Raw genomic sequence first — 14,457 nt, 5'->3', positions numbered from 1 at the left:
GGCTAAGCAGCCAAATTTTCACCCATGAAAATAAACAACTACGAATAATTGAATATTCCTAGTTTTGACAACCATCCAGCAGCACAAGTAACAGATGCCACAGCAGCCCAACTCTCTCCAGCTTGATTGAATCAGACAAAGGAGAGAAGGCCTGTGGGAGTTGCTCCCTAGAGATGGACTTCTGCCAGCTTGGTGGGTTGGCTTTATTTATTTATTTTTACCTTTAGAAAATTACTTTGGAAATGGGCCTCAGCTATTTCCAGCCCCAGGCAGTTGGATGGGCAGTGAACATCTCTCTGACATCGTGTGGAGTCATTAAGGAAAATACAATAGTTTAAGATGACAGGCACTTTGGCTCCTAAAACAAAGCCTGTACTGTTTTTTGGCCACTAAGGCAACAATGTGTATGATTTTATATATATATAAATACATATATAAAAATAGATATATATAAATACGTATATAAATATATATACAAAAATATAAATACATGCAGTAACTTGACCATGAGGAAGAAGGCAATTTACTCAAACAGCATAGGAAATCACTGCTTTCCTGAAGGAAACACTCAAATGCACATGAACTTTTCTTCTTACGATGGTTCTCAAACTCCCATTTAATAGAGAGCAATCAACGTGGTTTAGTAGCAAGAGCACTCAGAGGATGAAATGATATAAGATCTGGTTCCATGTCTGCCATATGCCAAGTGACCTTTGGTCAAGTCATCTAACCTTCCTAAACATCACTTTTTCAGTGCTGAATGTTGAAGTTGGAGGAAGGGGTTAAATCAACATTTTTCACATATTCTTCATAAAGGTTTTCTAGGGTCTTGCTACTCTAAGTATGGCCCACAGACCAACTTGGCAGCATCAGCATTTTCTGGGAACTCCCAGAAATATAGAATCTCAGACCTTGGACTGGACTTACTGAATCATTTTAATTGAATCAGTTGCATTTTAATAGAACCCTAGTTGATCTGCATGTATGTTCAAGTTTGAGAAACATTGTTTCTGGGCAAGACATCCCAAAATTACCTGATCATAAAATCACCTGGAAAACTTCATATAAACACAGCTTCTCTGGTCCTTTCTCCAGAGTTTGATCCAACAGGTCTGGGCTGGAAGTCAGGAATCTGCATATTTAACTGGAACCCCAGGTGGGTCCATTTCAATGAAAATACGAGTTACATAAGTAAATAAAATAATTGTGTTTATATTGTTTCCCTTTAAAACCAAATGATCTCTAAGTGATATCAGGCCAGTGAGCTTCCCGGTGTTTTTGCAGAGATTAGCTAACAGGATCATGTCAAGACACTCCAGTCAATACCCCCCTCAGCTGAATGTCCCAGCTGCCATGGAGATTTTGCCCGTTGAACTTTTGAAATTGTTAAACTCTTAATGGATTATTGGTTAAATGTAGGAAGCATAAGGAGCTCTGATGTTGAACTACAATAATTTAATGAATAATATAAAAATGACACTAATTTTGCAAAGTCCCCTTAAGACAATTGTCATCTGATTCGTAAGCTACATTCATCTATCAAAATCCTTATTTAGAGCATTAAGATGTCTTTAGTACTTCAAAAACTAATCTTAAAAAGAAGAAACATAGTGACAATTATATCCAATTTGGCTTTTCATTTATAAGGAATAAAGACTATCCTCATGTGCAATGTGTTATTTGCTGGGAGGTGCTTGCAAATAGCAGCCAGAAATCTCTTATTTCAACAAAACATGAAACTTATAAAAAAAAAAAAAAGTGTGGTTTTTCGTTCCTACAAGCAAATCAAAAGAATTCCAAGCAAGATCCTAAAGGCAGTTGTTTCCCTCTACTTTTGATGCCATTAAACACAGTTAAATTTCAATTTACATTTTAATGTACACTGGTCCCCAAGTCAAATGCAATATTTAATGAAAAATCATGTCTTGACTTGTAAAATATTTTTAAATAAATTAAAGAATCTGTCACTTGCTACATAGGAAGAAATTAAAAACATGTTACAAATATTAGAGATTATATTAATTGCATAACATAGGTGTTAATGATATTCTGGGCTTTTTTTTAACTTAAAAATCACATCTGGGGCCGCCCCCGTGGCGTAGCGGTTAAGTGTCTGCGCTCCGCTGCTGGTGGCCCAGGTTCGGATCCCGGGCGGGCACCAATGCACCGCTTGTCAGGCCATGCTGTGGCGGCATCCCACATAAAGTGGAGGAAGATGGGCACAGATGTTAGTGCAGGGCCAGCCTTCCTCAGCAAAAAGAGAAGGATTGGCGCGGATGTTAGCTCAGGGCAGATCTTCCTCACCAAAAAAAAAAAAAAAAATCCATCTTTATTATATTCATCTGTTCATAACATATATAAGAATAACAAAATTATTTTTAATGCTTGAAGAGATTATTATCACAAAAGTATTTCATGACTCTAAAAAGGTGGGGAGTGATAGAAAATGTTTTCCATTATTAACATTCTTTGATCCTATCATGCTTGAGAGAGTTGGATACCTAGGACTGGCCTAAAATGGATTTTTAGAGTCCATATAGCCATAATCTGCAGAAAAAATTACTAAGGCACTACAATTTTAATTCAATTCAATTAGTTTCAGTAAGTATTAACACACCTACTGAGGAATGATGCTCATGCTATGGAGGATCAAATATGCCATAAAATGATAGCTAGTGATTGATAAGGGCTAACTCTGTGCCAGGTTAAGTTTTAAACACTTTATAGCTTTCAATCCAGTTATATGTTCCTTAACGATGGTATATGTTCTGAGAAATGCATGGTTAGGTGATTTTGTCACTGTGAGAACATCAGAGTGTACTTACACGAACCTAGATGGTCTAGCCTACTACACACCTAGGCTGTATGGTACTAATCTTATGGGACCACTGTCCCATTGCAGTCCATCATTGACCAAAATGTTATGTGGTGGACGATTGTACCTATAACTCCTACAATAATTCTATGAAGTAGGCACCCTTTTATCATTGAAGACATTAAGACACAGAGAGATGAATAAATTGTCCACCATCACAAACTCAGTGGTGGAGCTGGAACTGGTAACCAACAGGACCGGAGTGTGTGGGTTCTTAACCACCATGGTACACAGGTGTGAAACTGGAAACCGCAGGAGTAGAGGCACATGTCAGAGAAGTGAGGGTGATATGCAGAATAGCAAAGTGCTCAGAAGGATGAATATAGTGTACGTGATCAAAGGGGATGGGAAATTAATAAAGGAGAGTTTGACCCATTCTTCGCCAAGGCTCGTAAGCAAGAGGGAAACCTCTAGAGGTTTCTAGCAGGCACGTGGCAATCAGGAATTAAGTGAGCAAGTATGGAGGTGAGAGAGACTGGAGGTGGACAGATTAGTGAGATGCTATTTATAGCAATTCAAAGAATAGGTCATGTAGGCCTCAGAGAAGTAGAGGAAGAAAAGGAAGAAGAAAAGTGACGTTGAGAAGAAAGAAATTGAGTGAACACATGTTAAAATTCCCTATGCTGTTTGCCTCTCCTTTCTTCGGACAGAGCCTGGAGCATAACCTGCTTCAGCCTGACTAGTTAGGGTCAAATACCCCTGCTAGCTAGTCTGGCTGAGGCCATGTGGGGAGCACAGAGCTGGATGCGTTAAGGGAGAACAAAATCAAACGTATTTCCCCTCTCAGCTGACCTGCTACTTTAAAGTCATGAAGTATTTGTTGGCTAAAGTTAACTACCTAAACAATTATAGGAAAAATGTTTCCCATGGCTCTTATGTCAAGGGCACAGCTTATGAGATGACCTCTCCTTCTTGGCCTGTTAGGGCACCCAGGAAAGGGCCTCCCCAGTCGCCAGGACAGTGAAGGCGAAATGCATATTTTGAGAGGAAGATTTCATTTCCCCAGAAACACAAACATCTCTGCAAATAGCAATGCACTCCTATTCTTAATCCATAAACCACTGACATCTGCTATGAAGAATTCCTTGAGTCTTCAAATAAATCCCCCTTGTCCCATATTTTTTATGGCACTCTCAAAAGGCAGCATTTGAATAAAACAACAATAACCATCTCTACCCTCCATCTCTCAGTTTCTTTCTTTTATAGGGGGGCTTTTATACTCCTGGGCACACAAAGGAGGTTTTATGGGAACCCATTGGGGTGGGGTAATAGGGGTGAGTGGAATGAAGACATTTTAGAGGAGGAGAAAGGAAGTTTGTGTATTTCTAAATATGTTTCAGATGATAAAAACATTGATGCTAAAATATGATAAAGAAATCTTAGACTCTCCTAGAAAGCAATCTCCTTTCTTTTTTTTTCCCAATTGTTTTTTTTTAGTTCTACTTGGTTCAAACAAATGCAGTTTTAAAACCCATTTCCATGTTTTAAGATTCAGAGGGAAGAGGTTTAACAGCAGGCTATAAAAATCCCTTAATCTTTAATGTCTTATTTTTGCAGATTTGCCGGAAAGCACAGTAAACAGTCATTGCTCAACTTTTCCCATCAATGCCCCTTGAACTTTGTCACTGATGATGAACAGCAGAATCCATTTGTGTGGGGTTCTTTCTCTGAGGCACCATCTTTCCTGGCATTGTTGAGACACCTGCGCTCCGATAATCTAGGCAGAATCTCTTAGACAAACTGATTTGCTGATTATACTTCAGAGGACATTATCAAAGATTTAACATACAATTTTAAAAGAGTAAATTTCATAGAGGTAGAGACAGTCCTGACGGTTTCTTGCTGTCCTCTAATCTATATTCTGCAGAAGCATCTGGCATCAGAGCCCCCTCCTCAGCTCTATGTAAGTCTTGTCTGTGTTCCTACAGGACAAGAAGGTCACCCAGGGTGTACTCACAGGCTATGCGCACGGAGGCCTTCCTGCTCTTGGAGGTCCCCAAGTGGCTCCACGCCACACACTGGCACCAATAGTCCTCTGGCCCGTGGAAGTCCTCCACCTGCTGCCTGGTGACGTTGATAAACACCTCCCGGACCTTCAAGCCTGTTGGGAAGATAGAGCAAATCCGCTGAGGCCGTTGTATTTTTCAAACAGGAAGTTAAGGCTGGCCAAACCTTTTCTTGTTAATTAAACAATTCTGTTTTTAATCAAGGCGAGGTTTTAATTACTTTGACAATAATATATTACTACTAATTAAATTCTAACAGCTGAGTAGGCTGGAAAGAACGAGTATAAAGTATCACCGACCAATGGGGCTCCAATACAATACAGTAGTTTTCACGGTGCCTTGATGTAGTGCTTGTTGCTGGTCTTTCTTGGTGTAAAATCTACTTTGAGGAGGGTAGTACCAAAGTAACTGCTGGGATTCTAGAAGCTAAAGAGACTTCAACATACTCACCCCAGCGACATAGTTCTAGGTGGTTCCAAATGCCCCTATCCCTGGGAATGGCCGTGGGAGGGATCACTCTAGCAGTGCGACATAGAAGAAAGAGGGGACAGCCAACATGTGAGGGATGGGTGAGCAGGCTGGGAATCCAAAGAAGAGCGAAAGCCTGGGCTTCAAAGGCCCCAGACAACAAATGGGATGCAGAGAAACTGAGCTGAGTTAGTCTCAAAGCCCTGAGAGGAGAACCCAGGAAGGGCCCTGCAGCAATGGCAGGAGGAGGTGTAGAAAAGAGAGGCTTTTGTAGAAAGACGGGCTGAGGCTACTCCTGTGAAATGGATAAAACTAAGACTTTGAGCTTTTGATGGTTTATTACTATTATTATTATTTTGCATTCTCCTTCTAACAGAAAATTTGCTTGGTGCTTCTTAGTGGGGGGTGTGAGTTTCTTCCAAACCTCTGAGCAAGGACTATCAGCCTTTCTTTCTCTGGGAAGGATGGTCACCTTGCAGAGTGCCAGGGATGAAAGGGTGCACTCCTTATGAGCCTGAGCCGCATTAGTTAAATCATCCCAAGGACGGTAGCAGCCTTTACAGCCAGCATACTCTCTCTGTCCAGCAGACACTTGCCGAGGCTGTGCCTTGCTCTGGGATAGGCAGTGTGGGAGAAAGAGAGGCAATACTTCTTGAATTCCACTTGATTGCCTGGCATCATGATAAGCCCTTAACCTGTTCACTCATTACATTTCCACAATGCACCAATGTGGTAGATGCTACGGGAGCCCCATTTTGCAGATGAGACAACTATGACTTAGAGAGACTAAGTCATTTGTCCACAGTCACACAGTCTGTAAATGGAAGATGCAGGGTTTAAACCTAGATCTGTCTTACGCCAAAACCAGCACTATCACAGTCTCTCTCAAAAATTCAATTATGTCTCCGTATTTTAGGTGCTTATACTTAACTATGGAAATAATACTAACACATGGAATATTCAAAGAGAAATTAAGTGCATAACTACCCTTTTTCCTTTAAGTTCAAAAGGAATTCAGGGGACAGAATCATCAGTATAATCTAAATGAGCCAGGGGCTCTGGGTGGAGGAGGTGGAACGTGATTACATCTTGAGTGGTGGTAGGATTTAAAGAACAAGAGTGGAGGTGTAGGATTAGTCAGGCTGGGGAAACATTCCCTTCTACCCAGTCCATAACACGCTATTTATAGTGTGTGATGAGACATAGTTTTATGGCCACACAAATCACCATGTACAATCTGAGTTATACTTTTTAAATTTGTAGGAGGTACTACATATAGAAAATCATCTTGATGACAATTGATAATTCGCATTTCCCCTGTTTGTGCAACGTGCAGAAGTACACCTTTTCCCCTGTCGGAGATGTAAGAGGTCTAAAAGCTATTTCCTACATCGAATAGGAAAGAAGCTTTAGAGGTGTTTTTATTGTTTTTGTTGCTGCTTTTGTTTTTATTTGCACTTAAACAAAAGAAGCATGAGTGGGAGGACAATGGTAAGAAGGCGGAGTTGGCAAGTGAAGAGAGAAAATATCACAGAAAGGGAGAATAAAGTAAGATTTTCAAAAAAAAAAGGTTTATTAGGACAGAAAGCAGACTGGAGTGCAGTGCCCATACTGGGATTAGAAAGTAAGGTTGAGTAAATGAAGAGGGCTGTAGAGAAGAGGATTGGTTTTATATTTTTCTCTTTGATTAAAGGCAAATGGTGGATGACCTACTTTAAATAGTGAAAGGGGAAAGAGATAACACCAAATCAATACACAGAAGTGGGGGCTGGAGTAACTAATATGCCAGAAATCCCGTCACAGGAGACCTATTGAGATAGAATATGCCCACCACGTGGGAATCTGGGTCTCACCAAAGAAGGATGTGATAAGCCTGAAACATCAGAAACGTGTTCAAGCTAACAGGGAAAAATTCTATTTTTTTACTTTCTCGGTCTTGTAACAATATCTAAGCTATTAGCTTCCTCTAGGTTGGAACTCAAGATAAACACCATCTCAACGTGGTTCAGGATTATTATGTCTATAAAGCAGGGAGTTTCCACATCCAAACTTCAATACATGCTATGATCTAATCTAGGCACTTAAAACAGTGTTTCAAGGGTACTTGGGATCTGTTTTAATGAAGTATGCTAAGACACACAGACTTGGAAATGACCATCATGAAGGAAGAAGTTTACACTCACAAACCCCTAGAAACAGGAGGCACAGCACACTACACAGGGCCACACAGGGAAGCACCAGAGTGGGTTGGTAGGAAAGAGGGGCAGGGGAAAATGTGAATAAGAGTCTTTGTTATGGTTTCCATAGGAATGAACAGGAGAGACAGAGTAAGCAGGTTTAGAACTGGCTAGCTTGAATAATTTCAGTGGGCTCTGGGATGTAACGGCAGTCACTAGTTGTCTGGCCCCCAGTCCTGGGGTTAGGGCAGGGGAATTTGGCCCTGATTATAAGAACTCTACAAGAGAAGTCCTTGGGGTCTGGGCTCTGGATTAGTTGGTTTGCATTTGAAAGGCATGCTCACAGGCAAGTTGTTTGTTATCTCTAGGAACTAGCCAGCCTTTGCTAGAGCAGTCCCTCCAGGAGTCAGCAAGACCCCAAGATGTCAGATCATCAAATACAGAAACTAGAAAATATGGTTATTACATATGGACAGACAGTGTATATTTGTTTCAGAAAGTACACACAGCAGACCACGGACCCCCAGCATGAAGGTCAAACTGATCTCATCCCATTCTCCTCAGGACATTTTGCAAACCCCTCATTCAGACTAACCACAGTTGAGAGGAGATGTTGAAGTCACGATTTCAACATTAGGATGGCTCAGTTACAAGTCCTTCGCAGAGTCTCTCCATGGGACTGGAGAAGCAAAACGAACCCAAACCAACTGTTTCCAAACACAGTGTAGTCTCCCTTCAGGAAACAACAGGATGGCAGGCTTATTTAAAAGGCCACAAGTGATACCACATCCCCCCAAAAGTATATTTTCTCTCTGGATTAGGCCTTCTAACGTGAGGTCTTTAATCTGGTCACACCATCCCCTCTAGGAGAATCTTTGGAAAATCATGAATATGTTGTATCTATTATACTTTACCATAACAAAAAATAATTCTATTAAATAGATAAAATTTTTAAAAATAGTATATTCACTGTCAAATCTTTACTAAAGCTCTGTCTAGTGATATATATATCTATATATGTGTGCATATATATGCACATATTTTCTATATATATTCTATATATGGTGTTGTTACATATGTAAACATCTGTGTGTATATGTGTGTGTGTATATAAAAACATATATATCCACACATAAGAAATATCCACGGAAAGCAGCTCTATTTAAGGAAACCTCCATCCCCCACTCCACTGAAGTTCATCCAGTAGTGTTACAGAAATAACCATCCACGTCTACATCTCAAGATGGCGGCTAACTTGTTCATAGGAAATGCTACAGGGGAGCAAAAATCACAGGCAAATTGAAGATGGCATCTCATAAATAAGAGTAGCATTGTACCTGATAACTTGTGTAATTCTAATAAGCATGGAAAAGTCCAACCCTTTAAATTATTGTACACATTATAACCATCAGCCTTTGTTATGGAGTAGAGTCTTACAGAATATAAAAATATGACTATGGGACTGATATGCTAATAAGCTTTCTACACTGTTAGATGGTTTAGTTGTAGGTAGACTAATGTTGGCAGCAAATGAATAATTGCTCTGCGTGTACTAAGCATAACAGAGCAGCACAGAACTTCATCGTTTGTCAGCTTTATTTGTTTAAATGAGAAAAATGCTGACAGCAGTTATTGCTGTAATCCCTTTATTTATCAGATAGAAAACACTAGTTACTCTTAGCAGGTCTAATCATGCTGGGAGACTAAAAGTTCGAGAATTTTCAGACTAATTGAAGGTGTGTGCTTCACTGTTCAAAGAAGAGAAATAGAGAAGGCAGGAGAAAAGAAATGGAGACAGAAAAAGAATGAAAATCATCTATTTCTGGTCAACTTTTAATAAAAGGGCTCTAGTCTTAGTTCTAACTTGTTCTATAGACGAGAAAGAATTCTGGAATAGTATTTAACATTCAGCACCATGCCAACTGCAGCCCAGTGCCTATTAACAGCTGTCCCCGCCTTTTATCTACTGCTCATTATCACACTTCCCCCAAGCCCATCAGTAGCATCCTGCCATGGTTCTTATTGCCAACCAGTTCTCAGATACACCCAGTGATGGGCACTTGGGGAGGAATTTGACACAGTTCTCTGATGTTTACCACCCTCACAGCTTTATGTTCTTCAATTGTGTGGAAGCTCTCTGTAGTGGGATGCTTAGCTTACTTAACCAAACAGCTAGATTCAAGAAGGAAATTGGGAATCCTTCTTCCTCCTTTAAGGTGTTTTTCACATCCCAAACCCTTCCACGTGAGGCAATAAGAGACTAGCAAACTAGGTTTTGGTGAGTTGTTTTCTCTTCCTTGTCTCTGTGCACATTTCCCTGGGCCATTTTAGCCCAGTGTCTCCCCTACTCCATGCCTGGTTTTCCACAATGTAATGTTTCACATCTGGGGATTAACCAAAAGAGTGATTATATAGCTTTCCACAGACAAAGCTCCAGAGAACGAGTCCAATACAACTTCATGAGTAGCATAAGGCCTTGCTCAATTCTCTGGAAGAGAAAAAAAATGAAACTCCCCATGAAAAGCAACTGTCTCATATTTAAGAGCCTTCTCTAACGGACCATCTTCTCCGTAGGTATCGCAGTCCCTCTGATGCCTGGATTTAGCTCTGAGATAGTCCCTTCTTACTCCACTGTCTCCTGAGAAGACAGAAGTGAGTCGACCACTTATAGAAGGGAATGTTTTTCACTTGTCTCTTACTAGTCCAGGGTTGGAGCCTAGAAAATGTGCCTGAATAATGAAAAGTTTCCCCATATTTTGAATAACATATTGTTATTATCATTATTGATTAATTATTATAGCATCCGTATGGCCCTTTCCTTTTATTTATGCCATCACATGCATTATCTTATTTCATCTTAACATTATGTTATTATTATTTCTATTTTTATTACTATTTTGCTGCAGGTCCCATACCATAGGAAATAGATCAAAGATGTCATATGGTTTGCAGCATATATTATCTGAAAAAAATTTACTGAGTGCCTCATATGTGCCTGCCACTGTGCCTGGTGCTGAGGATACTGTGACAAAGTAGATGATCAAGATTCCTGCCCTCAAGGAGCTTATAGGCTAGAGACAGTTCAACCCAGCCCAACAATGCAGTGTGACAATTGTTGTGACAGAAGAAGTGCAGACTGCTCCAATTTCACACAGGAGGGCTTCTAACCTCTCCAGAGCATCAGCAAAAGCTTCCTGGGGTGGGTGCCATTCTACCTAGGACTTGAAGGCTGTCCTCAACCAATATTTAGCTTGGTGTCTAGGGTAAGGCTCTGGTAAGGACTCACGAGTCTGACACATATTTGAAGTTTCAAAACTCTCAGGTATAGGGAGGCATTTTCATGGAACTGTGCCTCTATTTCTTGAGGGAGCTTAGATGTCTTCAGGCCAATATGCTCCTGAAAATAGTAAATTAAATGTAGATAATTAAAAGGTAGAACCGTATTTCTTTTTACTAGCAGATGCTTAATTAGGGCTAAATATCTTTTGCCACTTCATCCTAGCAACAAGATTAAAATGTATTTTGATAAAAAAAAAAAAGTCACCCTTTAATGTGCACGATGCCTGATGAATACTCTTTAGTTTCCCTGGATAACAACCACTCCATGTATTCCTCAGAAGCACCACAGATTCAGTCTTAAGTACAGAAACTAAGAACACACCCAAGCTCTCCAGTTTCTTCCACACCAGAGATTAGGATTAATCAGCACAGAGGTGTCTGGCAGAGGAAAGCAAATTAGCTTGGTAGTGTTGTCTGATCACAGAGGGAGGGGAAACTTCAGAGGCAGAAGTGGACACGGTAGAGTTATGTAGAGGATAGCACCCCAGGAATGACTCACTCAGACAGCATACTCACAACTTGGTGGGAAACACAGTCATGATTTCCAACCTGGCTGCACCAATCAATGACTTTCCATTCCTACAGTCACTAAAACTATCTCCCATTAGTAGGTTATGCCCTGAAGTCGGGCATGCGTCGGACAACTTTTGTCTCCCACAGTGCTACCATTGGCTCTGAGAACAAGACAAAGACTACATGTAAACTGCATGAGTGAATCACAGGCAAGTAAAATGCTATCTCACGAAAGAATTATTTACCTGTTAATAATATTAGCCCTTTCATATTTTTGGAATTGTAAAAGTTCATAATTTTCTATGTGTTTTTTGAGGCATCACCAGCCACTTGCCCCATTTAGAAAAAATTAGCAATTTTATATTTATCATTTTGAAGGCTAACCTTGATTGAGTATTTGTTATACACCAGACCTCGATCTAAGCATGTCACGTGTATTAGGTTCTATAACCCTCACAACAGTTCTATGTGGTAGATATAATTACTGTTATTTTACACATGGGGAAACTGAGGTGACAGGAAGCCAAGAAACATATCTACCTGAAAGAGTTTGCAAGTGGAGAGCCAGATTTCAAACATGCTACCATCTAACACTAATACCCGTGCCCTTCACCACTAGACTATCTTCAGTTTTTTTAGATCCTTAGAATTCCCACTTCAAATAAAGAAACACACTTCTGAATGTTGTATGAACAGAAAAGACTGAAAAATCCAAAGATATTACTTAAGAATTTAGGGGTTAGAACAAATCTCTGTTTTATATCAGGAATTGTTATTAAATTACATAAAATGGTCAGTTGCTTTCTATCTCTGCTAAGGGTGAAATGAGAATAAATGGTCTCCAACTTTTTGTAGGAAAGGTTCTATTAGACACAAGAGACAAGGCCTTCATACTCTGCCACAAGTTTATAGAAGGAATTCAAAATATTTTCCTGAAAACCTTTTAAGAATATGTCATTCCTCTCTGAGAAGCTGAGTGATGAACAAGATGAAATTGGGGGGTGGGGGGGTGGGAGGGGAGAATGTTTCTATAAAAGTGAGTTTTAAACCCACAAACTGTCAATGGAACACTGGAGAGATTAATTATTTCTGTGTTATGTGGTCTAAAATATACGCTTCCCAAATGTACCTTGGTGATTTGTGAATCATTGAAGGGAGCTTCAAATTAATGGTTTTCGGGAAGATACTGTAATTCAAATCCCCATCACCAGCACAGTAAAGTTCTTAGATATAAACTTTAAAGATTTAATACATTTTTATTTCTACACTTCTCCCTTTTCTCAACACAATCCATTAACCTTTTATCCCTAGAGAGTGACTCTAGTTGTTTAAAAAGGAAATCACACACAATGAAATCTCTGAAATGATATTCTTTAAGAAGAAAAATATTAGTTTACCAGAGTTGAGACTTTTCCCATAACACATTAGAATATGCATTATTTCACTCACTAGAGTTCTGTATCTCCAAGGTGGAATAAGATAAGAGCCATAGAGCATTGTTAAGGGAACTCCTGTTTTTATTGAACAATAAAGAAGTGGTTTAGCTTATTGACAACTCAAGCTTCCCACAGGCTACATTATCTTGATTGCCAAGGATGGGTTTTGCTGGTTGTTATTGTTTTTCTGTATGCGTGTGTGCATGTGTGTATGTGTATTTCTGCCTATTTGTTATATTAAACCTCTTAATTTCTGTGTTACTGAACATTCCACCCTTTCTCAGGGACATGACTCCTGGGTTGGGGTTACTTCTCAACTCCAGATGTTAACAGAGGAAAATCACAAGGAAGAAGAGTTCCCATATTTCCAGATGAAATGAGGCAGAACAAATGAAAGAGGATCCCTTGGCTTGTGCAGAGAACTGAAAGTGTACATTACTAAGAGGTATAGCCATGTCTGTGCAAACACAGTAACTCATGTCAAATAAATTGTGCTTTTTGCAGGAAAGAACTCTAGCTCTGGGTTTTCCAAACTAAACTGCATGAAAACATACAATCCTTTTTCTTCTTATTTGAACTGTTTGTTAGATGACAGGGCCAAATTACCAGAAAGACCAAAGGCAGTTTGCAGCCTTTAACAACTGAAAGGACTTATTGCTTCCAATTTGGAAATACAAAACATTCTGTGTCTACTCCAAACTCTCCCAGGTCCTATCATTTCCCATTAGTTCTGTGAAGAAAGAAAACCTGTAAGTAAAAAGAATATCAAAATTCTCTGGGATTTTAGAAATGGAGACTACGTTAGCCAAAGATATATAAGCAGCTACTTCCAACTTCTTAAAAGAACATAGACAATCCTCTACCTGTGGTCAAATGTGGTCCCACTGCCCTTGGCCTCTCGGCGTCATTCACTCCTACTGGACTGGGAGGAATTATTTTACGACCCAATCAAAAGCCATTAAGTCTGTAAAGGTAGTCAAGCCCTGTGCTCAAGCTCGACATAGAAGAACTCGAGGGAAGTGATGCGTCTATTTTTGAACGCCTGAGGCCATTTTGTTTCCAACCTTAATTGCATGCATGTATTGGTTTTGGTATAATATCTCCACTCACCTTTCTCCAGTTTCCACTATTCCACTGTTAATACCAACCTTAGGAAACATAATTGCAGTGTGTGGCAGACAGCAATTTTCATTAACTACACAGAAGAAAACTGTTTAGGGAGAGACATTTCTTTCCTATTGATTCAATCAAAATGACTTGGAAGAAAAGGTTGTGCTTCTTAAATTCTTTTCAAAAAGGTAGCTGTTAAAATTTAAATTCTTTCTCAATAGGCTTTTTGTAAAAAGTGGTATATAATTTCTTCAGATTTTTTCACTTATGAATTTTTGTTCTTCCCAATTCCTTAGAAATTTGTGACTTTTTTCGGTCTTTCTTAAAGAAGTGGAGAGGACAGACTTTTACATGGAGGCAAAGAATGTAATCAACACTGCTATCTGCAAGACGTGGAGTTGCCTAGCAATACTAGGAGAATTAAAAGGGGGAAACAACAGCAAAACAGAATGTTGTGAAATTACTAGAGGGTGAAGTGTTAAACTGGCTTGCATTACTTATCAAAAGGTCTTTAAATGAGAACGGATATAGAA

The 14,457-nt window shown here is 39.6% G+C and overlaps 1 protein-coding gene across 5 annotated transcripts in view; it reads right to left on the bottom strand.

Moving 5' to 3' along the window:
• Nucleotides 1-14,457, bottom strand: part of UNC5D (unc-5 netrin receptor D) — a 517,112-nt gene that overhangs the window by 200,709 nt on the left and 301,946 nt on the right. For all 5 annotated transcript variants that reach the window (XM_087418499.1, XM_087418500.1, XM_087418501.1 and 2 more), the window contains exon 3: nucleotides 4,833-4,976. In XM_087418499.1, coding sequence (XP_087274625.1) covers nucleotides 4,833-4,976 — 144 coding nt within the window. The remainder of the gene's footprint in view (nucleotides 1-4,832; nucleotides 4,977-14,457) is intronic.

The sequence above is a fragment of the Ceratotherium simum genome, chromosome 28, assembly GCF_057802395.1.
Source record: "Ceratotherium simum simum isolate JZ-2026a chromosome 28, ASM5780239v1, whole genome shotgun sequence".
Classification (NCBI taxonomy): domain Eukaryota; kingdom Metazoa; phylum Chordata; class Mammalia; order Perissodactyla; family Rhinocerotidae; genus Ceratotherium; species Ceratotherium simum.
This window is presented reverse-complemented; position numbering and strand designations above follow the sequence as displayed.